Genomic DNA, 25,473 nt, shown 5'->3' with positions numbered 1-25,473 from the left:
TTTTCGACTATACCTTGAATAGGGAAGGCAGCGCCGTAGTAGCACGTTAGTAGCACTTAAATGTCTCTTACCGATAGCACTTTGTAGTTTAACTTTATTGAAGAAATTGTACTTTCTTGTTTCTTGTTGTTCTGAGTTTGGACTCATGGTTGAATGCACTTATTGCAAGTCGCTTTGGATAAAAGCGTCAGCTAAATGACATGTAATGCAATGTAACTGTCAATTGCATAACAATATGATGTAAAATATAACTGTGTAGGTATGTGGATGGGCGACTAAGGTGCACACTTATATGTGCACAATTATATGCCCTGGCTCCTTTCTCCTCTCTCTCTCTCTTACATGTAGGCTATACTTTGTGTATATTTTGCCTTATTGTGAGGATGACGTGGACAATCTTCCGATTGTATGTGCTTTCACCAGGAACAGGAGAGGGGCTCAGAATGTGAGCCCCCTTGAACAGCCTGTAGGGTGCGTGCTTGCTCTTTAGCTTTCTCGTGCTTGTGCGTAATGACGCATCCGCCTTCTAGCGCCTCTCCTCTTCTCCCTCCTGTCACATCTGGACCTGGCTCTTCTCATCAGCACCACTCAGCGCAGTGGGAGAGAGAGAGAGAGAGAGAGAGAGAGAGAGAGAGAGAGAGAGAGAGAGAGAGAGAGAGAGAGAGAGAGAGAAGAGAGAGAGAGAGAGAGGGAGAGAGAGAGAGAAGAGAGAGAGAGAGAGAGAGAGAGAGAGAGAGAGAGAGAGAAAGAAGAGAGCGAGAGGGAGGGAGGGAAACGACCGGAGAAGCGGAGGCTAGCTCGGTCGGTGCACCTTCATCCACAGCCGCGCAGAATCAAGGCGAGGAGAACGGAAGGACATATCACTTTCTCATCCGCACTCACAGATATTTTACATCTCATCTTTCCTCCATCCGTCCGTCCAGCTTCTGCTTTCTGCTGCTTCTCTTCCCTCCCCCTGTCTTGGGTATGATGATGAGCTCCAGCCTGCTGGAAAATCCGGTGCAGGCGATTCTGTACCTGCGGGAGCTCACCACCATCGTCCAGAACCAGCAGAGTCTCATACAGACCCAGCGCTCCCGGATAGAGGAGCTGGACCGACGGGTGGACGAGCTCATCGGCGAGAACAGGCACTTGCAGGACGTCAGGGTACAACAGCAGCATCCTTACCATCACCACTATCACCATCACCCCGACCCCAGCTGCTTTCATCAACACCACCACCCTCACGACCCTCAGCTAAAGACGAGTGTGGGCTCTCTGCCAGACCAGGCAGCGGCACCAGCAGAAGTCGAGGAGACTCCGGGGGACCAGCCGTTGCCTCCCCAACCTATGAACCCGGGGGACATGCAGCTGGTCCCGGCCGACCTGTCCACGGTTTCCCCAGTTGACAGTGACCCGGAAAACGGCGGAAGTTGCCAAAGCTGCCGCTCTGTGGTTCCGATGACCCCCACAACCCTTTGTCAATCCCTGGCCTTGGCAAGGAAATCAGAGTGAGTAGATAATATGTATGTTTGCATGTGTGTGGCTGTCCTAAAATGGTATCGCATCTCCTCCAATATCGACCTATAGCATAAATCAATTCCATTAGCCTCTCTTGTATCCCTCATCGTTTTTAAGTAGTATTCATCTAAAACTGTATAATTTCCAGCGTGCACGGGCGCATGTGCGTGTACTGCAAAATGAGAAGCGTTTAATTAGGCTAATGAAGAAGGAGCTTGCACCTTTTAAAATTCCAGAACGTGTCGGAGGACACATAGGACTAGGAAGAGGAAGAGGTGGATTATTTAAATGAGAAGCTGGATCACGAATACTGAATCATTACATAACAAACAGCTGTAGTAGGCCTATACATGTGCGTGTCCGTGAGCGCGCGCGCGCGTGTGTGCGTGTGTATGTGTGTGCTGGAAACATAGGCTCTGTACAGCGGTCACTGCCAGCTTGAGACAGGAGCAGCCTCACTTGCGATGATGAGACATCGCGAGCCGCTATCCACAGTGCTGCTGGTTTCTCTATTAATTACTGCACGGGATCTGTGAACTCTCACGGGACCTCTGGGCTTCTGATGTTGCTGTGTTAGATGAGGCACACGTGCACAGTCACACACACACACATACACACACACTCACGCACGCACACACGCACACATACACACACACGCACCAGCACCCCCTGCTTAGCACAAGAGCCTCATAGTACATCAGCACATCACCTAATGAGAGAAAACCCATCTTTCTCTATTTTTCTCGTTCTGTGTGCATATGCCTATGTTCAGTTCATAAGTTGTTTCCCAGCAGGAGTCCTGATTGGTCTCTCTGGGACTCCACCCCTACTGATGGGAGCAACTCAGAACAGAGGAAGAGTTGAGAGGAGAAGAGGAGTGCAGAAGGGGATACATGCATTATGAAAAAAAACCGAGATGTTGATATTGATCCTAGTGAATGATTCACCTGCCACACATTACATTTCCTGCTCTTGAGGTGTGTGTTTGCATGTGTGTTTATGTGCGCCTGTTGCTGTCTCTTTGCTTGTAACCTAGAGTTGTACTCTCTAGAGAGCTTACCCTGCGGCAAATTTGTTATTATTTGACAGGAATCCGTGTAACACCACTGGTTCTTAATTTAAATTAGTTTAACTGGTGAGGAAGAAATTTAAATAAATTAATTGTCATTATAAAAGCTTGAGGGAGAACACAGCAGAACCATCCACCAGCAGAGTGGGTAAGTGGTTTATAAAACAGCTTTCTTGTTCCTGCAGGACTGTGTGTCCTTGAATGCAACCTTCCATCTTCACCTGTCCATTGATTTTTAGTCACTCTGGATAAAACCAGTAGCTCAACACCTAATTTGTAGTTGTGCTTGCAAGTGAAGGAGCTCAGACTTTCACTTGCATGTTCACATATTCACCTTCATGTCATTGCATGCTGCATCCTCTCTGCAGCTGACTGGAGATCAGATCTGTCCTCTTCTTTTCCTGTTGCCAGTGACTTGTGTGTGTCAGCATGATTCTATGTTACAAACCATGTGTGTGTGTGTGTGTGTGTGTGTGTGTATGTTGTGTATGTCTGTTGATGCATGTGTGGTTGCACACTTGAATCTTTTACACATCTTATATCTGTATATATTTATATGAATTGCTGTCCAACTCTTTAGAGAGCTAGTTGTATTTGCCCTGCAGATACATGACTACATGACTTGTGGGCTGCGTATGGTTGGCTGTGAGTGTGTTTGTGTGCATTGTGTTTGAGTCCTATGGGTTGAGAGACAGGATCCTCTCCTCCACTCATTTTCTGTCTCTCTCAAGCTGAGCCTCCTATCTGCCCCACTTAGCCCATGGAGCGAACGGTAATCAGCCATTCTCAGGAGAGAGAAAGGCACAGAGCTAGAAAGAGAGAGGGATGCATGTTCAGTCGTTGGCTTTGATGGAGCCCTTGAGGTGTCTAGAGGAAGGAGCTTGAGGCTGACATTGGAGTAGACCAGTGAAAGGGAAGGAGGTAGAAAGAGATGGGGGGGGGGGAGGGCAGAGAAAAGTGGTGATGAGAGAATAGGGAGGGGTTTCAGTACACAGAGAGCGAGCCAGGTACAAGAAGAGAAGAAACCAGAGATGATATAAAGGGTGCATTTGGGGTAGCTGTCTGCTCAGTCCACTATCTTTGCTGGCAAAAACAAATATATGGGTTGGGACAACAGAGGGGACCACACGGTGGCATCCTGTGGCAACAGTGTGGTGGACGGTGCATACAATGTACTGGCAACGTTTTGAGTCCAAATAGAGCTGATCTCTTTCATGTCAACCTTCCTCATTGCTTACAACTCTCTATACTGGATACTGGCAGATGAAAAAGCATTGCGTTTAAAGTACTCTTACAAAACAGGACAGAGGAGAGGGATGGTGTGAGGGAGGATGGGGCACAGAGAGCGAGAGAGAGAGAGCGAGAGGAGAGAGACACATTGCCTGACAGCAGGATGCATGTACTGTTGAATATTCACCTGTTCTCTTTGTTAGCGTTGTTAGAGTTGTAAGTCCGTTATGTGTGTCTCGTTCAGAGACAGGATGAATGGACCCGTTAAGTGTGTGTGGTGACCCAAGAGCAGCCTGGCCTCTTCCTCATGGCTGAACTGTTTCATAGCAGACTGGCAAAAATAATTCAGCTCTTATTATGAGGGGTGAACAAAAATGATCTGTGCAAGTTCAGTGCTTTACATTCTGATGTAATGTGTATTGTTTGATGTTCCTTCTCTGTCTGCAGGTGCTCTTCCGATAACACTTTGACCCCCTTTTGACCCCCAAAACCTATAACACAGAGAAGCTGAACTCCTGCACATTTATATATTTATAGGGTTAAATTAGTTTGTACCTATATTATAACGAGGATATTATTAAAGAGATGCATTACTTGACAAATAGTTAAAATTATGGAAATTAATTCATCTCATACAAGAAAAAACCTTTATGTACGGATCAAAAGATTACAAACATTTGAAAAAGTAAAACATTTTTTGTTGTTGATTTTTTAACCCCTGTGAGCTGGCAAAAGAGGGCAAAAAGCTTGAGAGAAGTACTGTACTTTTTTGCAAGGGATAATTAATCCATTTATAATAATCAAATTAAGTCCAAAAAAGGCAGGTACTGCACTCAAGACCTCACCTGGAAAAAGGAGGCTCTCAAAGTTCTAAGACCAGGCGTCAAGAACCACAACAGCAGCGCTGCTAAATGGAGAATAAATGATTTATGGATATACAGTATTTTTGTGTGTGTGTTCTGAATGCAAAAGCTGAGAGGTGTTGCACAGGTGGAGCAGTATTATTCATAGAAACCAACCGTGAGGAGTGTTGATCAGAGGCATATTTCTTTTAAAACATCACCCTTTAAGTCCGTGGAAGTTGCTGTGAAAAAGTAGCTTTTTATAGCTTGGATTGTCACCCCGAGCCTCGCACAGGCTCTGACTGCCTGTCATTGTGGGTCTGTGTCACAAGCAATACGCTAAGCTGAGCTCAGGTCAGAAGACAGAAGAAGATACAATTCAGGGTCAACTGAATGCTTTCAGCTCATTGTGAAATTACTTAATGTGACCTACACTCACGGCCACAACTCCTATACACAAGATATGACAAAAAGTCATGATTATTCTTATTTTCATGTCACTGGTGGTGGAAGGTGTCCTGCACAGAAAGTCAAAGGGTCAATCTTTGCAACAATTTAAACATTATGTGTCTTGTTTTCTTTTTTTCTTACTTTTTTTCCTTCTTTTTCTTTTCACTCTAAATTGCTCTAGATAAGAGCACCAGCAAGATGCTTAAAATATGAATGTAAATGTAAAATGTATGAGGGAGAAATGAGACTTAAGAAGAGACAGTGCAGGAAACATTGCTGGAGTAACCATCTGTCCAGATTGGGAATTCTGCTAAATCACCATGGATCTGATTAATTGGATAGGAGGAGGCATAGACAAGCACATCCGGATACACACACATATACTCACACTCAATCTAAGCGTCCTCAGCCCTGAATTGACCTACATAGGGTATTTACCACAGGATCAGTGCCAAATTGTAAACAGAATCCATGGAAATAATCCAGAAGAGTATAATGGGAGCCTTTCAGTGTCTTTTGGGATGTTGGACTAAGAATGAACATAAGGAGGAATATGGAAACAAGGCAAACATCCAGCAACCACCAATAATAACTGAATGACATGCTGTCCTTTCAATTCTGTCTGCTTTTCTTCTTTCCTCCCCCCCTTTGCTTAACTCTCCTCGTTTCTCTTCTGCCCTTCAGGAGCGAGAACGTGCTGCATCAGTTTTGCTGCCCCGCCCCTGAACATCCAGAGGCTGACACCACAGGCTCATCCAGGTAAGACTGAGGCACACACCAATCACAGTCACCTTTATGTCACCATTTGTCTCCTCAGGTTTTGCCCCAACAGTATGCTCTTTCAACCATTGAAAAAGTCCTGTATACATACACACTGCATGTACATGTGTGTCATCCAACTGTCCACACACAGGCTTTGAATCATGCTTGTTAGTCCGTGCACAGAACTGTATGCAAGTGGGAATTTGGATATTTATGGACATGCAACGCCTAAAGTTACAGTGAGAGAGTTAAATGCTCTGGAACAAGCCTATAGATCTTACAGCCTCAATGGTGATTCACATATAGGGAGAGAGGGAGAGTGCCCATGGCAACCCAGTAATGACGCAACGGTTACCACTACCATAGTAACTAGAGAATATAACTTTGATGATCTACTGGAGCCACATTTGCCATTTCTGTGTGGGCATCTTGTCGGTTTGTTGTTTGAATTTGTTAATATTTACTTTTTTGTGTGGTGTGTGTGAAGGCATGCTGTTGGATGAGCAAAGCTCAGTTGTAAAATGCTCAAAAGCTGATTTTGTCATGTTTCTCAATGATTGACTGAATTGAATGTTTTGGCATCCCTCCTCTGGAATTTCTCCCATCGTTAAATCCTATGTACTTCTAAATCCAATCTTTCATCCAGCAATGTAAATACTGATTATGTCATCTGCTGTTACATCTTCCACCTTGTGTTGTTTGTTTCTGTATGCATCACAACTCATTATTTATCTGTCTGTTTATTTCTGTCTCATTCCTCCTTATCAAGTCTCTCTCTCATTCTGCTTTTATTAATATCACCATCTGTCTGTCTGGAATCCCTCTCTTTTCTCTGATTTGATGACTTAACCCACATATTCCTGATTGGATGAGCTAATGGCACAGCAGCAGTGGACACCCACCTGAGATGATGAGATGTAGACAAGCGGTGCAACACGGTAGCTCATTATTATCAACACATGAAGTTCTGTGTGCCTGGTGGCTGCAAACTCGCACCACCTCGGCACCCTAACTGTCATCCATTGAATCCATCAGAGCACGCAAACCTCCCAAGAGATGTCACGAGATCCGCCTCTAGTCTAACCTGCTGTGCCTTTTCTCTCCTGTGTGTGTTTTTCCTGGCTGTATACAGGACTATAATTCTCTGAAGGACCTTGAGAAATACGAGTTGACAGATGTTCATTTCTCTTCAACCATGATGTCACGCATGCAGGCGGAGCAGGAGTGTGTGCTTGGTTTGTTTGTTGCTGCTATGTATGTGATAATGTGTGTGTGTGTGTGTGTGTGTGTGTGTGTGTGAGAGAGAGAGAGAGAGAGAGAGAGAGAAAGAGAGAGAGAATAGCTGCCATATCATTATGGAGGCTTTTGCTGTCCAGATGCATTAATAGCTCAACTCTTGCTTTTAAATCCTCTAATGTATTCTAATGTACTCTAATGTATTCTGATGCTTCACAGGGGCATGGCAGCATTTTAATAGCGTTTTTGATAGAGACAGCCTCCAGCATCCACACACCAACACAGTCTCTCTGTCTTTCTTCCTCTCTCCCTGTTTCTATCTCAGTAACTGGTTCCACTCTCTTCCCCTTTTTCTCTCTATTTCGTTCCTCGAACTTTATCTCATTTAAAGATATGACCAAGCTTCTCTGGTCCTATCTCTGACTTTTGGCTGGGGAATGCAGAGTATTTGCTTTAACAGCAATCAAATAAAACAAAGAGGAGCTTTAGTGATGAGCTCATTATTTAACCATGAGCAGGCTTTTTAGTCTCCCCAGTCATGTTTAGCACTCGTCCCTTTCGTGTAAAAATGATAACGGTAAGCATTATAGACTGCACAAGCACACAACATGCACACTCACACTCATAATTGCACATTATTATAAAACCTCTTAGGGTGTGATCATATACTCAACGCTTGCACCAGGCCAGGTTGGCTGTATAAAAGGTGCTGAATGGCAGTGTTTTGTATCTTTAAGGTGGTTTGATGCCAGAGATGTTGGCCACAAGACACCTTTTTTTAGTTTAGTTTTACTAAAACAGCCCTTGGGTAAAAAGGACATTTTCTGCTTTGTCATGGCAGTAATTTGCTTAAGTAAGCCTTACATGGCTTTCAAATAATGTTGATAATGCTGTCATGAAAAAGAAAATGTTTCTCTGGACCTTGGATTAAGAAGAGGGTGGGACACACTCTATGTCGACTCTGTTTAAGTTTAAATGTATATTTGTTTTGCTTTTGCTTCAAGCTGCTTCTATATAAATAATTGTTCATTAGTTCAATTAGTTTAATTTATTCTACATTTCTTTTGCCAGTCATGTTTGACTTTGAGGATATGATTGTCCTGCATTCCTTCCAGTGTTTTTGAACGCTTATATGCTGTCACTTGATTATGATTATAAACATAGAAGAAACATGTTATATAAATAAAAAATGTTTCATCTCGTTTCTATGTAGGAGACGCAGAAAGGTATACTTTTCATCACAACTTCTACTGAAATGTTCATCCAAAGTATGTCATTGCCATGGAAACACATCAGCTTGTGGAGTCTCTTACACAAATTCCGTTCTGAGTTCTGTGGAAAACGTTGTTAGTGCGCTGAACTCATTTGAGTCTGCCAAGAGTGCAGCGCACCATTTTGATGTTGTCAAGCTCACAATGCTAACAAAGATCTCTGTGACATCAAAGCATTGCTCTGTAAATTAAGCTTATTGGGAGAGAGTAATGCACTCTCTGTCAAGTGCCCTTACAAATGATCTCCATCCAGTGGTTCAGTCTCAAAATCGCACAAGTAGAAGTTGCTTTGTTTTAGGGAGGCACAAGCAAAAAAAGGTCGGAACCACTGGATTATTTAATTGGTTGAACATTATTCATCAACATATTTGAATAATTGATTAATCATTAAAGTAATCTACCAATGGAAAAAGGCTAAATATTCACTCTTTTCTGCTTCTATTTTTCTGTGCTTTATCTGAGTTATGGGCAACTAGTTGTTTGACCTTCTCAACTTGGGCTCTGAGAAATTGTGATCAACATATTTTACAGAGTATTTGGCAATGAAGACGTTGATGCTTGCAGTCCAACTAAACTAAACTGGTTAGTTTTACATATAGGAAATAGTAAAGGAAGGAGGGTCACAGCACAAGTTAACTTATATCGATAATTTCACTCCTGCAACTTGCATTGGAGCCACAAATCTGACCAAACAAGACTGGACACATACACTCCATCACCTTTGCCCAGAGCCACCTCAGCCACACATCACTCTGCGCCTGCTCATTCCCGCATGAACCTCCTCAAACAATGCTTCGCTGATGACCTGCCACTGCAATGACGGCATCGTTTTGAAGGTCAGGATGGAGGACTAATAGCTTTCTGTTCTTATTTCGTGGCAGTGGACAGATGCTGAGCCTCGAGGATGGAACATCCTCTGGTGGTGGACAGGAAGTGGAGGGGACCAAGAGAGAGGGACCCAGCGAGTACGAGATCAGCCTTGAGAATAAGAACAAACAGGTATGTTTTTCTTTGTTTCAAGTGTGTGTGTGTGTGTGTGTGTGTGTGTGTGTGTGTGTGTGTGTGTGTGGTCCGTAAGCACAAGGGAACGATGACTCCTCGACTTGTTTTAACATAAGGGTGTGTGTGAAGGATGATCATTTGACAATTTTGTGAGAAAAAAAAGATGCCCATTCAGATCTATTTGCGTCTGTTGTGTCGACATAAAAAGGAACACCAGCAATTCCACTGTCACAGCGACAGCAACGCAAAAGATGCTAGGTTGTCATGGTAACAGCTAATAACTGCTACTGGCGGCTGGAGATGTCTTTATTTCTCATACCAAATTGCTGAAGGGTCTGCTGTTGCTACTGCTATTGCTGCTGCTGTCTAAGTGTGTACGTGTGTCTCCGTGTGTGCATGGGTGCACATGCACTTTTTGTAGACAGGCTTGTGTGAGCAGACACACACACACACACACACACACACACACACACTGGCACATGTGTGGCTGTCCTCCTTTTTCTCCCTCTTTGTCTCTTCTTCCCTCGCCTCAGACTCCCCCTCCTTCGTCTCACTTTTGCTGGAAATATAGGAGGGCACAATTCTGGAACAAGCTGAGATTTTGGGCTGAGCTGCTCTGCCAACAAACGGAACAGAAATAGGCTTGTGCGGGTGTTTACTTTTCTATTCATTTTCTCAAAATCACCTTTGTCACAGCCCATCCATCCTCTTTCCCATGGCCCTTCAGACATTATTAGCAGTTGAATGATGATAGATGATGTTTACTTTGGGTCTAATGCCATAAACCCTTAGCGGTATTAAAAGAGAGGACAGATAAGTACGAAGGATACTTCTAAGAAGAGAGGTGTGAGTGTGCTGACGCAATGTCTCAGGCAATGCTCAAATTCGTTTGATCTTTTGTAGACATGGGCACAAAATGGCAACATGATATTTGCCTGCTGGTGGATGAATACATATTTTCCAGTTGCTGATGTGTGCTTTGCAATGGCTCTTGCAGTGTCTGAGCTTTAGAACCTTGTAATCATGTTTGATATTTAAACTCACTCCCCCTATAACTCTCCCCTCCTATCCCCAGATAGATGAGTTGGAGCAGAAATATGGAGGTCATCTCATAGCGAGGCGAGCAGCCCGTCGCATCCAGACGGCCTTCCGTCAGTACCAGCTCAGCAAAAACTTCCAGAAGATCCGTAACTCTCTGTCGGAGAGCAAGTTGCCCCGCCGGATCTCCTTGCGCCATCCAAGTCCTTCAGGCCGAAACAGGAACGCAGCCCAGAGACACAGTTACAGTCTGCATCCTGGAGGAGGACAGATTCCCTTGCGCTCTAAAACTCCTCCTCCTCCCCCATGTCGCTCCACCTCTCTGCCCCCTTCTCCTGCGTCTGCCCCAGCAGCTGGTCCCCCTCCTAGCCCAGCCCCACCTCAAACCCCTGGACAAACACTCACACAGCTGGAGGACTGCTTCTCTGACCAGGTTAGTGTTTTTAATTTAATAAGTAGGGATGCAGACTGGTCCAAAAAATAAATCAAAAAATAAGGTTTCATTATAGTTTTTCAGCCCAGCAGGCTAGCAGGATTGCTCTAGGAATGTCAATGCCAGACATTTGGTCATTTTTTAATTGGTTTTGAAGTGTATATTTTCTATGATCATATTTGCAGCTTCATTCCTTGGCCCAGTCAATTGATGACGCCCTTCGTGGTTGGAGCTTGTCGGAAGGTGGAGACGGGAAGGGGCTATTGATGGATCCTGGGGCCCTTCGTGCAGCTGCTGAGAGTTCTTGTCTGCCTCGCAGTGCCAGCTCGCTGCTCATGGCCTTCAGGGATGTCACTGTTCATATCGACAGCAATAACTCCTACACCATCTCCACCGCCACCACCACAACCACCACCTCTTTGGGCAATGCAGGCGGGGGAGAGTCGGGCAGTAGGAAGAGTTCTGTGAGCAGGATGGCTGGAGGCGGAGATGGCCAGTTTGCAGAGGACCCAGAGTTTCCTGCACCTCCACCCAGTGAGGAGCTTGAAATGGCTGATCTAGGATCCAGGAGGGGCTCAGCAGTGACAGCTCTAGGAGGAGGAGGAATGGAGGGGGAGAGTGGCTCAGACAGACTGGGGTCCACATCCACTTCTACCTCCACCTCTATTTCCACCTCAGCCCAGTCTAACCAGCAACCTGCTCAGATTTACACCCAGTACCAGCAGTACCACTACACTCATCCTCAGCAGATCCCTGGGGGGCCGAGCCCAGAGGCCCTGCAGGCCCTGGTCGTCTCTCTGCCCAGAGACCGCTGCCAGGATCCAGCCACCTGCCGCTCGCCAACGCTATCCACAGACACACACCGCAAACGCCTCTACCGTATAGGACTCAACCTCTTCAATGTGTGAGTAGGCCGGCAACACACACAGTGAAATATTTCTGCACCCTCTGGCTCAGGGTTCAGAATCAGAATCAGAATCAGCTTTATTGGTACACTTATTACTGTTTGTGTCTAACAAATCTCCAACAGCCCTGCAAGACTGCACTAAGCAGCTGCTCATTAGTGTGTGTGATTGTTGGGAGAGCTGCGTGTTCAGTGCCACCTTGTGATGTCAACGAAAAAAGAGTTAGAGAGGAGGACGAGGGATGAAGAGAGAAAGAGAAAGATAGGGCAAATGTGGTTGAAGAGGAGAGGCAGTCAAGGAGGTCATGAACAATGTGAGAGCCTTTCAGTTTCTATAAATAGAGCCCACGGTTGGCCTGCACTTATTATTAGTTCATACAAATGTAAGTAAATGAACTCATATGCATCAGTGACAGTGGTTTTGATCCAGAAGTCCAGAGCTAACAGCTCTTGCGCTTGAATGCACTCTTTTTTTCCCTCTTTCTCCAACACACGCACACACACTCACACACACACACACACACACACACACACACACACACATACGCACACACACACACACACACACATGTTGAGCACCCTTTCTCTTAGACATTTTATTTCTCACTCAGGCCCACACACCTATCTGCTTGAACGCACAAATACATTGCACACTTGCTGTTAAACTCTTAACACTATATGCTTTTTCTGTTGTTGGCTATCTGCGGTTAGGAACCCGGAGAGAGGCATCCACTTCCTAATCACGCGTGGTTTCGTCCCGGACACAGCCATTGGAGTGGCTCACTTCCTGCTCCAGAGGAAGGGCCTGAGCAGACAGATGATTGGAGAGTTCTTGGGGAACAGCAAACTGCAATTCAACAGAGATGTCCTCGAGTGAGTTCTGATTATTTAAACATGTACTCATCACATACAGACACACACTTGGTTGGGTTTCCTGTAATGAGTCCTGTCATCAAATTCAAATCCCTTTGAATTCCTATTGCATCTATTCAGGTTTTATAAAATAATCACGAAGAGGACTCATTTTTAACTACTGAATTTATTATATTTGATAAATTACTTACTTGTACTTTACAGAGCAGTTTGAAGCCATTAATGGGGTACTAAACTCTTGATTTAGAATTGTACTTGCATCAATTGGGGGACTTTATGGTCAAACGGTCAAAGTTGAAGCAACAGAGACATTTTGACTCTTGGTCCCTGCTGGTCAAGCTCCAAAAAGTGTTGGAACTCAAAAGTCTCTTCTTTAAAACTCCACACCTTTTTAAACGCAGGCTTTCTTTTATAATTTCATAGTTACCAAGGCCATGCTGAGATGACTGATGACATCATCAGGGTTATTATCTCAGATTTTAGAAGGCTCCTCCAGAGCCACAGAAGGCATTATACAAGGCAGTGGTAGTCCTCATGACAATTAAACTGATAATAATGTGTAAAATTGGTGGAGACAATTTTGAGTTGACTGGTTGTGACACCCTTTAGATTATCATGAAGACCCCTTGGTTATTTTTTATTTGACCACTTCCCTTATGAAAAATGGCTGCTGAGCATCTGGAACAAAATCAATGTATTTAACAGATTTTATTTATTTTGGTAACTTTATCTATTTTTTTAACATGTGTAATTAATTACTTATTTCAAAATATGAAACTTAATTTGCTTCTGAACTAAATGACTTGAATGTACTTGACATCTCAATTTATAGTTGTTCTTGAGATTTCCATCACATGACATGGTCCTCATTAGCAAGTAGACTTTGCTTCATTGCCACTATTTTAGAGATGTTCAAACATAAATTATTCTGAGCACCTCTAGGACTTCTCATCCATTCTGACTTTAATGGTCACATTTCCTTCAGGACCTTGGAAACAGCAGTTAAAATAAAAATCCCACCCCAAGGTCCATTTAATAGCTGTAATGGAGCTTTCAGTTGTATTTAAATCTCTACCAGGGTCATACATTTGCTTTGAATTTATGTTTTGTATGTTGCTCTTTACCACTAAAAAAAGAGAGGACATCAAATATTAAATATGAGACTTTGACTTTAATGGATTCAGGTATTTTAAAATACCTAAAATAGAACTAGCTGTTGGAACCTAACCAGACATAAACACACACACACACACACACACACACACACACACACACACACACACACACACGCCATGCAACACTTGCATGCATAAATGCAGCACATCCATGAAAACACGCATTTACTTAATGCCTTCACACTCACCCTTTTTGAATCCAACCAGTGTAGACAGAGATCCACGATAGAGAGGCTTTTTGCTGAGGTTGTTGCAGAGACTGTAGAAATAGGTCACTGCACTGAACACACACACACACACACACACACACACACACACACACACACACAAGCACACATCCTCGCTTTCTTTCCCTCAAACACATAGACAGACACACATGCATGGACACAAACACGTGTGTGCACATAAATGCACACGCACTTCTTCCATTGCTTCAGCCTGCCCTCAGCCTTTCATGTACCTCTCTTTTGCCCCCTTGCTCTTTGCATTTCATTATTTCGCCCTCTCATCCCTTTCTTTCCTTTCCTCTTATCTCCCACTGTCATCAGACCCTGTCTTCCCTATTGATGTTTGCACAAAGTGTGTGCGTGTGCAAATATGTTGTCTCTATGTGCGTCTTCCAGGTCAGTGGTTCTGTAATGGAGGTATGACTGTAAGAGGAAGATTTGCCATCAGCACTTGTTTATGCATAGTTTGATGCACACGCACACACTCACTCACCTTCTCATTACAGTGACACACTGTAACGAAATCCGATGTCTCTCTCCTTTCTCTCTGTCTGTCCCTTCATAGTTGTGTTGTGGATGAGATGGATTTCTCAGGCATGGAGCTCGACGAAGCCCTCAGAAAGTTCCAGGCTCACGTTCGTGTTCAGGGAGAAGCACAGAAAGTGGAGAGACTCATCGAGGCCTTTAGGTGAGACTGTCAACTCGCTTACAACCAGGCTTCGCTGACTAACGGGCTCTGGCTTAATTTTTTAACAGAGCCCAACACAACAACAGTCCATCCCATGACTTCGCAGGGCTGGTAAGGGCACTCTGAACCTTTTGAAATGAATAGAACTTTCTGCCTTTGGCCACTTATGCAACACATGTAACCAAGCTCACACATAGAAAAGTATTTTCTGATCTCATCTCGCAGCCTTAGGGTAACACACGGTTCCAGAATGGCATACTAATAGAGCGACTGTGTAGTGTTTAATTGGTTCTGCCAGCTCACTGTGGCAGGCCCTGATTTAACTAAAAGCCGTGTATCATTAACTAATTAGACTGACTGCCTGTAACCTTTGACTTAACCCAGCAGTGTTTGATTGTCAGCCAATCTGAGCTGTGATCTGAGCTGCAGGCAATCAGTGGAACCACAATACATGCTTTATTTCACAACTTTCTCCCCTGGATGGCACTTTCTAGACCACATTTCAGGCTCTCGTGGCTGCATGACAATTGTGGGTCCATTTTCCAAAATCATACTTGAGGATGTACAAGTGCATGTTTGGTTCTCATGGGGTTTTAGCCTAAGCTGGTTTTCTGCATATTGTGTCTTGCCCTCCAGTCACTAAATGTATGAGCCATCTGAAAAATACTTATTTTAAAACCAAGAGGACCTTGAGAGACTTGCTGCAGCTTGCACACTCCCTTTGTGCCTTTTAGTGGAGTGTCCAGCTTTTCCTCTAACAAACTCCTGGACAGAAACGGGTTTTTAAATAGCAATTTTACCTTCTGACTGAAAGGTCTTTGAGGCAAAAACAGACAGCAGTGACAAATAGGAGCTGCAATTGTCTCCTTATCCTCTGGCTGACACTGCCCTTGAAATGTCCCGGTAATATCTAAAGATTGCTCCTAGGACTAAAAATGCCATAATTGTTTTCTGTTTCAGAGTAATTGGTTGCAATGTGGTATACATTGAATCTCCCTCTGCTAATATGCTGCTCTTTGCCTGAGGATTATCAACAAAGTCACCACCATGAGTTGAGCCACCGCCCTGTTGAACTCACTAACCAAGATGTCCTTCTGAATTGCACTAAGTTGCTTGTATAATTAAATGTAATAAATGCACTGCATGTTAATGGTCTCTCAACATCTTTCTGCATCCACAATGTGTGGACTTTGTTTGTCTGAGCTGCTAACTTTGACTTTGTCTTTTTGTGGTCTGCTAACTTGGGCTATATATTGTCGTTATTTTATTATTATTATTATTATTATTATTATTTTCATTTTGATAATCCAAAAAACTGTCTTTCACTGTTTGTTCCTACTGACAACTTAAACCTTTAAGATTAAGAGTGTATACAGTCAGGACAGTTTTTGGATAAATTTGAATTTGAATCTGATTATGGTAGTTAGAGGATCACCAAAGTCATTCAATTCATGCTGAGGAGGACATGAATGTCTGAACAATCCAGTAAAACATTTCAACCTGCACCAAAGTGGTAGACTGGCCCTCAGAGCAACATTTCCCTCACGCGAGAGAACCGGCTGTGGCACAAATTCAGTTTCATTGTTTTTAAATGTCATAAAACAGCTAGCCACTGTAGTTTTTATCAAACATTACTCTGACAGAAATAAATAGCACATATGTTGAGGACTATTTTCAGCCGCTGATTAATACTCATTTTGTGCTCTAGTGAGTATTTATAGCAGCAAGACGGATTATGTAGGATTGACTCAAAATAAACTCCAGGTCCATCATAATGTTCATTATCACGAAGAAACATGTCACTCAGTGCAAATGTGTGGCTTTTGATGTGTTTTTTTAATTTTAATAGCTAAAGCAGGCTGTGTATTCATAAGCAGCAATACTTGTTAGAAGGATTTGTTGGTTTTGGTCGACAGTAAAACATAGATCATCAGCCCTATCTATTAAGGAAAGTGGGTTCTACGGGCACAAAGTGGTGAGGGAAGAGAGCAAAAGAACAGTCATGACACATCCCCTCTCTGCTTCTGATTTGAGGGCCAATCAGAACACCCACAAGGTCATCAGTTAATCACAACTCACTCAATCATACGTGCCAAGTCCCTGGGTGCAGATTACAAATTCATCAGCGATCTGAGACCACACTCTCTGTAGCAGGGAACTGTGAGTATAGGTCAGAAAAGAGCGGGCTTTTATCGGGACAGCCAGACATCCGATGCCATGTCTGTTACCTAACAGTTGTTATGTCATCTGTTTGAAGCGCGTTGTACTCTTGTCGTGTGTAGTTCTTTTTTTACGAAGCGGTATGTGTGCCAGCTGGCATGCAACATTCATATGCAGATATGAAGATAAGAGATCTGGAGCTAGTGTTTAAATAAACCGGTTACATAAGACGGAGATCTGTTGCTTGAAAATGTGTGAATGAAGCACAGACAAACACACACATGCATAGGCCGATCGAAGCTTTATTTATTCACTCGAACTGTTTGCTCACATATGCACTACACATCATGCACATGTCCATCACATACACACTCACGCAGTAGATCTTGCCTTTCTTTCAGTCTTTGAAGAATTTGCTGCAGAATCACATCAAGATGTCAAATCAGGAGGCTCGTTTGTGCCTCTGTGTGTCTATGTGTGTGCATATTACATCTGTAGCAGTGTTTGTGCCAAGCAGGATCTATTCTCCCTCAAACAACCTCTGAACTGGGCTGCAGTCAATTGATACCCTACGAGTACTCAGGTCTTGTAGCTTGTTTGGGGTCTGGGAAAAGGCTTTCTGGTTGCAGGTCTCAGATGTGGCCTCTCGCTTGCATATGCTCTGACAAGTACATCGTTCTCTGGATTAGAGCAGCCTTCTCCATGTCTGCATCCTGCTTGGCTGCAGAGATAAAAGCCTCCCACCACTAAAATGGCCCACTGTGTAAGTGTAAGTGACAGTAAGAAAGATAGGGAGGGAGCTGTGGGGGAAGGAGGGGTTGCAAGTGAGAGTTTGTGAAGTCTGTGGGCAGTGATGGAGCAAAGGAAGTCCAAATATGGCATATCTGGCTCCAATGCAGACTGGGCAGCGTTACCCCACCTAGGGCCGTGGCATTTTGTCAAATGACTCCTGTCTCCTGTCAGTCTCATGGTTTCATGGTAGAGTGCCCCTCACATCTGAATAGTTAGCCAGTCAGTCAGTCAGAATAAAAAAAAGCTGCAGCTTGTAGGATGAGACATCGGCCTTAAAATCAGTCGAAATATGTATATATCACAGCATGAATAAGCAACTTCTCATAATAACTGCTTTTTATAATCTTATCAATTTGCACTGATCTCTCTTAACGATGCACTCCCTGATTTGTTTGTTCAAGCTGAGGGGATATTTTGGGATTCGGAGGAGAGCGTCATTGAGTTTTGAAACATTGGCTCTGTGAGCCTGAAGATACAGGGGAGTTAAGAGATGATGCTAATATACAGTATGCCCTCAAATGGGGTTGACAAAATATTAGAAACACCTCTTAGTATTAAGCGATACAATTTACAAAGGTGTGATTTATTGTACGACTATATTAGAGTGCATTAGTTTTAGAAAGGTGTACTTGATAAAGTGCCAACTGAGTGTGTGATTTCACTTCAGCCCAGTAGTAAAATCCTACTTTCCTAAAACATGATCATCAGTGTATTAACTTATTCACTCATTTGATATGCTTTTGTGTTGCTGTAAAGTTGGCCCATCCTTGTATGTATGTACATACTGAATAGGATCCTTATGAATAACAGAATCTGTCTGGATTGGTTTATGTGATTATTTGGTGACAGTACATCGGATATTATTATATTCAGTGTGGTTTGTGTTTTTTTTTTGTATTATACACCAAAGGTGTGGTTAGCTGGCAAATACTTTGCAATGTTATTTACTTGGTGCCATATTTGATTGTATTGCACAAGAGAAAATATATCAGCTAGTACATTCTGTTATTCAAGTCAAAAGCAATAAACTTCTCAGGATATGAATGATATTTGAATAACCGGGAGTGGTACTTGCTGCGGTCTCACCTACGAAATCTCCTTTTTGGGGTCTATAATAGTGGTATAATGGCCTAGAATTTAGACCAAGACTTGATAGAAAAGTGTCACACTCAAGCTATATAACTATGTTGTCCTATTTCCTCTCCACAGCCAGAGGTACTGTATGTGTAATCCTGATGTGGTGCAGCAGTTTCACAACCCAGACACCATCTTCATCCTGGCCTTTGCTGTGGTCCTCCTCAATACTGACATGTACTCACCTAACATCAAACCCCAGCGCAAAATGGGCCTCGATGACTTCATACGCAACCTAAGAGGTTAGTGTGTCCAAATACATGTATGAGCATGTTTGACAGAGATCAAGTGTTTATATCGAGGCTGTGTGCATGTGTCATCTCAGGGAGTGTGAGGTGTTAAAATGACTGGCAGACATGTTTTATGAGCAGAGAGTTTAACATGGGTTATATATTGTAACCACATGTATCAACACACGCACATGTTAAACCTTTTACTGCAGATCATGAGGAGATCCATGCGAGAAATATTCCAGAGTTAAAAGGAGGACAAAAAAGAGCGCAGAGGGCAGAGAAAGTCAAAGTTTTACAACAAGCACTCTCTTATCAACCTTACCATCAGTCTTTTGAGTGGCAGCCTCTTGAAGTGAAGTAAATTACTCAAAGAGGTGGTGGGTGCTTGCCTCCACTAGCTACCATCAAGAAAACCATCAGCTGTGCAGGAGGAGATTCCTGATATCGTTAACTCAGAGCTCTGCTCCAGAGAATGTGGCATTGACCCATTTAATTGAGGCTCACTTAGCATTAGATTTTCACGATATGAGCTTGAGTTCCCAGAGGCATCTCATCACCTGAGGCTCAAAAACAAGGTCTGCATCCAACGGTTGAACAGTTACATTTATATCAACCAGAACTTAAAGAAGAGAAGTTTAACTCATATTTGTACCTTCAATTAATGGAAAAAAACACTATAAAATCATTCTAAATTTTGTTTTTCATGTGATTTGGTACAACTCTGTTTACATTTGTGAGCTGAAAAGGTTTCTTCTTAACTAACAAACTGTAGTGAGGATGTCTGTTTGCTGCTCCACAGCAATAATATCAACAACCAGGACAATATGACAGCACACATACTGACACATACTGACATAAAAGCACATTTTCTAAGCTGAAAAACCCTCAATGAAAAACATCTTTAAAATGATATTCAATTCAGTTTATTTTGTATATCCCAAAATCACAAATTACAAATTTGCCTCAAAGGGCTTTACAATCTGTACACATACGACATCCCTGTCCCAGGACCTCACATCGGATCAGGAAAAACTCCCCAAAAATAACCTTTCATTACATTACATGTCATTTAGCTGACGCTTTTATCCAAAGCGACTTACAATAAGTATTTCACAGGGAATAAAGGGAAGAAAGCTTCAGGAGAGCAACAGAGGAGGATCTCTCTCCCCGGATGGACAGAAGCAATAGATGTTATGTCTACAGATGAACAGCATTACAAATTTACATAAACATATTACATGAATATGACAATGTATGAATGGAACTCCAATCCATGAAACAGAAGGAGGTAGAGAGGAGGGGGGGCGGGGCGCATCAGCAGGGCCAACGTGAGACCGGCTCACCAGGCATCAGACACCGCCAGGTCCAATGGACCCTATGAGATGTGAAGTCACAAAGACTCCGGGGAGGAAGCAGAGTTAGTAAGGTGCAATGGAGTGATGTAAATTCATCCATAAGTAGAGAGAGAAGGGGAGATAGGTGCTCAGTGTATCCTAAAACATCCCCCAGCAGCCTATAAGCCTATAGCAGCATATCAAGGGGCTCGACCAGGGCAAACCTGATTCAGCCCTAACTATAAGCACTATTAAAGAGGAAAGTCTTTAGTCTACTCTTAAATGAGGTGACTGTGTCTGCCTCCCGGACTGATATGAGCCCACACAGTTTCAAATTCAATGATTATTAAGTGTATAGTTTGGATCCCTATCAACCTCGACTGTGGCTGCTACTAATTGTCCTATCCGTACAGTGAATTTTTTTAAATAACATCTGTGAATAATTAATTAATTCATACGATAAATGTTAATTGAATATATATTTCAATAGTTTTGGCATTGTTTCAGACTGAATCGTTCATATATGGGTGTCATTGTTTTAAATTAAAATATTTGTGCAAAATACATTTATAACAAATAAGTATACTACATGAGACCAAAACCAGCATGTTAAATCATAATTTTACTAATGTGGAAAACAAATGATGAAAGAACGTCAGCATGAAAACACAAATTTATTGATGGACCTGAAATCAACCCCAAGCCATTAACCGCGAGGCTGGGCAGGTGAGCTAACTGTCAAACTGCCAACACTGGGTGAACATTCATGGGTGAAGAAGACTTTGCAGGATCCGGAGTGAAAATTATGTTGAATATCCCAAATTAAAACAAACCTCACCACGATTGTTGTCAAACATGGCAGCTGTAAACATTTAAAAGTCAGCCAAAAATGGAATTTCTTTAAGTTAAGTTAGCATAATTGGCTAGGTAGCGACATCTTATAAAATCAGCATGTCTGAGGTCAAGGAGCCATTGTTTTATATATCCGTTACCGTTATCGCTGTAAACTGCATGAACCGTGCGTAAATGGAAGGATTGACCGTCTTAGCAACAGTATCTAAGGGCGGCGGGGGGCTTACAGAGTCCTTCTAACCTTGATACATTACATTACATTACATGTCATTTAGCTGACGCTTTTATCCAAAGCGACTTACAATAAGTGCATTAAACCATGAGTCCAAACTCAGAACAACAGCTGATACTGACCACTGCTACTTTTTCTGGACTATTGTTACCTCAGGTGTGGATGATGGAGCTGACATCCCCAGAGAGATGGTCGGAGGCATTTATGAGAGGATCCAACAACGAGAGCTCCGCTCCAACGAAGACCACGTCACCTATGTGAGCCGCGTGGAGCAGTCCATCCTGGGTCTCAAAACTGTGAGTGGGATTTGTCTTTCTGTGCAAGTCTTTCCTTGTGTATTTCTCATTTCTGCGAGCTGCTTGTACTGTCGCCTATTTTCTTGTGTCATGTTTTATTTCACAGCAGTCCGTCCTCTCAATCTGTCATCTCCGTCTCTTTAACTTGGCCTCTGTAGATCCTCGCTGTGCCCCACAGACGTCTGGTGTGCTGCTGTCGTCTGTTTGAGGTACCTGACGCCAACAAGCCTCATAAACAGAAACTGTCCCAGCTCCAGAGAGAGGTCTTCCTCTTCAATGACCTGCTGCTGGTGAGGAACCTCTATTCAGTGACTCGCTGCAATACTCTATGCAACTGAAATCACCATGTATTGCTAGTTCATACATAATTAGACATAATGTTAATTCCGTCATGTTGTGTGTGTCATGTGTCCTGACTGTAGATTCTGAAAATGTGTCCCAAGAAGAAAAGCTCGGCCTCATACACCTTCTGTAAAGCTATGGGTCTTCTGGGAATGCAGTTTCACCTCTTCAGCAATGAATGTGAGATGCTATTTTACTGTGCTGCAGTTTTCTCTAGTACAGTTCCCCCCTCGTGCTGGAAAAATGCTGAGCTAACTGTCAGGTTTTGGTGTAGCCAGCAGATCTCTGAGCTAAGACTTCCTTTTCTGTGTGAAGCTCATTGTTTACACTCTGATTACCAATTTAAGATGGGAGACTGGAGTTGGAATCAAAGTTCTCATTGACACATTGATGGTGTTTCTCCTAAGACTACGCCCATGGCATCACCATGCTGAGCCCATTTACTTCAGAGAAGAAGCAGCTGGTGAGTTTCTGCTCCCCGAGTGGAGAAGAACTCAGGAAGTTTGCAGAGGAGCTCCGAGAGGCTATAACAGAAGTCAACGAGATGGAGCAGATACACATACAGTGTAAGTGAAGCACACACCTCAACATATGCAAATGAAAACAAACACACACTGCAAGCAAACAAACACTACTGTATATGGCTGCTTTCAATCTCTTTTCTTGTGTTGTAGGGGAATTGGAGAGGCAACAAGGCATCCAGCCAAGCAGCATACACACCAATGGCGGGCAAGTGGACACACACACAGGACACGGCTCTCCCTCAGGTGCTAGTTTTGCTCGTGCAGCATAAAATGCAAAACACTGCATACATTACTCATAACAATGCATACATTACTCAAGGCAATGTAGAAGAAGATAGGACAACTTAATGGAATGATGGGTGCATGCAAAAGTGAGAAATTTAAAAAAGGAGTGGATGATGATCAGAGGGCATAAAGTTTCTATAATTGTCACATTGTCATTAATAACAGGTTAGTTAGTTCCAGGAAAATCTTCGATTGTAGATTTTGCATTTCTCTTTGTGCACATGTTTATTTGTATGGAATAAACTGACAAGCTACATGTTAATTAATGATTTAGAGGTGCTGGTAGATGGATTGTATAGCCTTTAGCCAGGCTACTTTTTTCCTCTATGCTAAGCTAAGATGCTGGCTCCAGCTCTATATTTACCAGACACACTGGTAATAAGTGTATTTCCCAAACCTTTAGCTTTAGATATGTTTTATTCCACTTTGGACACAACCAGGTGCTATCATCTTACTGATAGAAATAAATAAATTAAGCGTTGATTAAGTCAATTTAGTCTACTGCGTGAGGAACTATTTATGTTTATAACATTCTGTATATGAAGCTTAAATCTGCCTGTTGACTTACAAATAGACCTGTTACACCTACAGGCCAACAGGATGCGTATGATAAAACCGGAAACAACAACACAGTCGAGGTAAGTGCAAAAGCCACTCCTGTCTCCCTCAGGTAAGTGCCTGCTTCCCCTGCTCTGTGGGTGTGGTTTTGTATTTGAGTGTATGAGTGTGAGTGTGAGTGTGTGCGTGTGTGTGTGTGTGTGTATGTGCGCATGCGTGTGCAAGCATGTGTGTGTGCGTGTGTGTGGTTAGATAGGGACAACTCCTCACCCAGAAAAGAAAGTTTGCTTTATGCTTTGCTTTTAAAAGAGCTCCGCCTGAGGCCCATCCCCAGTATGCAGCCACAGATACAAAGGCCGCTGAGAGGAGTCTGCTGTAGTGGTGCTAGGAACAGTCTCTTTCTGTGCCTTATGGGCGCATCCTCTGCTTGCTATATAGCATCCCGTCTTTCATCAGCTGCTGCTTGCCAGCCTTTCTGTCTAAGCCTTTGCGAGCTACCATAAGCCTGGCTGGCTCCTAGAATGCCATCTACAAAGCCAGATAAGCTAGATACTGTTATCAGTCTGTGGAGTGTGTGCGTGTGTTTGTGTGTGTCCCCTTCCTTTAACTAAACGTTGTGATAGTGGCTGTTTATCTCTTTTGCATTCTTTTTTCTGTTTTATTCCTTTGCCCATTCTCACATTCCTCTCAGTCAGTCCTTTAGATTTGTAAGTAATTGTGTTAGGGAGACACCCCGCCCTCGGTGTCACCTCTCTCCTTTCCTGACACTCCCTTTTGACTTTAAACTTTCCATCCTGCCACTCATTGACCACGTTCGCACTCGCGCACACACACACAACAAACACACACACAGACACACACGCACACACGCGCACACACACACACACACACACACACACACACACACACACACACACACACCACACACACACATCCAAAATGTTCCCACCACAACCTCTCACCAAATCTCTTCTTACCTTGCTACCCTTTTCTCTTTCTGGGCCAGTGTGTGTACAACATGATTGAGAGAAAAAGAGTTGGAGTGCGTGTATTTTGCATGAGCTCGCTCTGCACACCACCTACCTGCATGCCTGCATGCCCAAGTGCGTAAAACACCAGAGGGCTGCGTAGAGGCTGCGTTCAGGCTGGTAACTCCTCATGCGTTCTCTGACTGTTCCTAAACTAGGTGTCAATTCACAACAGGCTGCAGACCTATCAACTGAGCCAACCCAGCATTGAGTCGATGCCTCTGGCCCTGGCTGCGCCACCCGCCCTGCTCAGCTCCATCCAGCCTGGAGAGCTTCGCCCAGAAACACTAATCCAATGTCAGCAGATCGTCAAGGTGATTGTTGTGGACCAGAGTGGGCGAGGGCGGATGGAGGCCTTCCTCAGCCAAGGCCCGGCTACCCATCAGCTCATCCAGTCGGCCATGTCCACACCTGTGCACGTCAGAGAGGGGGATGGCCCTCAGCCTCCTCTGCCGCCTCCACCTCCACCTTACAACCACCCCCACCAGTTCTGTCCCCCTGACTCACCCATGCCCTTCCACCACACCCTGCCTCTCACCCGTAGGCGCAACTCCAGCGGTTCCCGCAGCATCGTCTGAGTCAACGGCCATTCTACAAACCTTGAGGGCCAGACACAAGCCTCACACTCACATGCAGTAACAGACACATGCTGGAGCACTAGCCTAATCACTTTGAATAGTAAGATTAAAGCATTGCTAAAAAAAAACAAAAAAATGAGGAATATACTGCATGAGTCGAGTAAAAGGACAAAGGAAAAGGAAACCAACAAGAATCTATTCTTTAGTGCTGGTGTTTTTTAACATGGAGCCGTTTTGATGCCATTTCTGAAAGACAACTTTTCTTCTTTCTTTTGTCTACAACATGTCAACCGGTAGCTGAAGGTGTTGTCTGTCTAGATTTTACACTCTTAAAAGATCGTGTTACTTTGCTTTTTAAATGTCACCTTTCCAACAAATGTGTCTGTGAGCTTCGACTGAAACTGAGGGGCATTGTCAGAAAAAGC

The 25,473-nt window shown here is 43.5% G+C and overlaps 1 protein-coding gene across 1 annotated transcript; it reads left to right on the top strand.

Annotated features, from left to right (window-relative positions):
* The first annotated feature begins 969 nt into the window (after positions 1 to 969).
* Positions 970 to 25,048, top strand: iqsec3b (IQ motif and Sec7 domain ArfGEF 3b). Its single transcript, XM_034535538.1, has 15 exons — positions 970 to 1,490; positions 5,779 to 5,850; positions 9,242 to 9,359; positions 10,438 to 10,833; positions 11,019 to 11,737; positions 12,449 to 12,610; positions 14,578 to 14,700; positions 18,862 to 19,028; positions 21,594 to 21,733; positions 21,892 to 22,023; positions 22,156 to 22,255; positions 22,483 to 22,641; positions 22,750 to 22,842; positions 23,476 to 23,522; positions 24,629 to 25,048. Exons 1-15 carry the CDS (start codon positions 970 to 972, stop codon positions 25,046 to 25,048), a joined length of 3,369 nt encoding a protein of 1,122 aa, XP_034391429.1.
* The last annotated feature ends 425 nt before the right edge of the window (positions 25,049 to 25,473 follow it).

Source organism: Cyclopterus lumpus, chromosome 6 (genome assembly GCF_009769545.1).
Source record: "Cyclopterus lumpus isolate fCycLum1 chromosome 6, fCycLum1.pri, whole genome shotgun sequence".
Classification (NCBI taxonomy): domain Eukaryota; kingdom Metazoa; phylum Chordata; class Actinopteri; order Perciformes; family Cyclopteridae; genus Cyclopterus; species Cyclopterus lumpus.
This window is presented reverse-complemented; position numbering and strand designations above follow the sequence as displayed.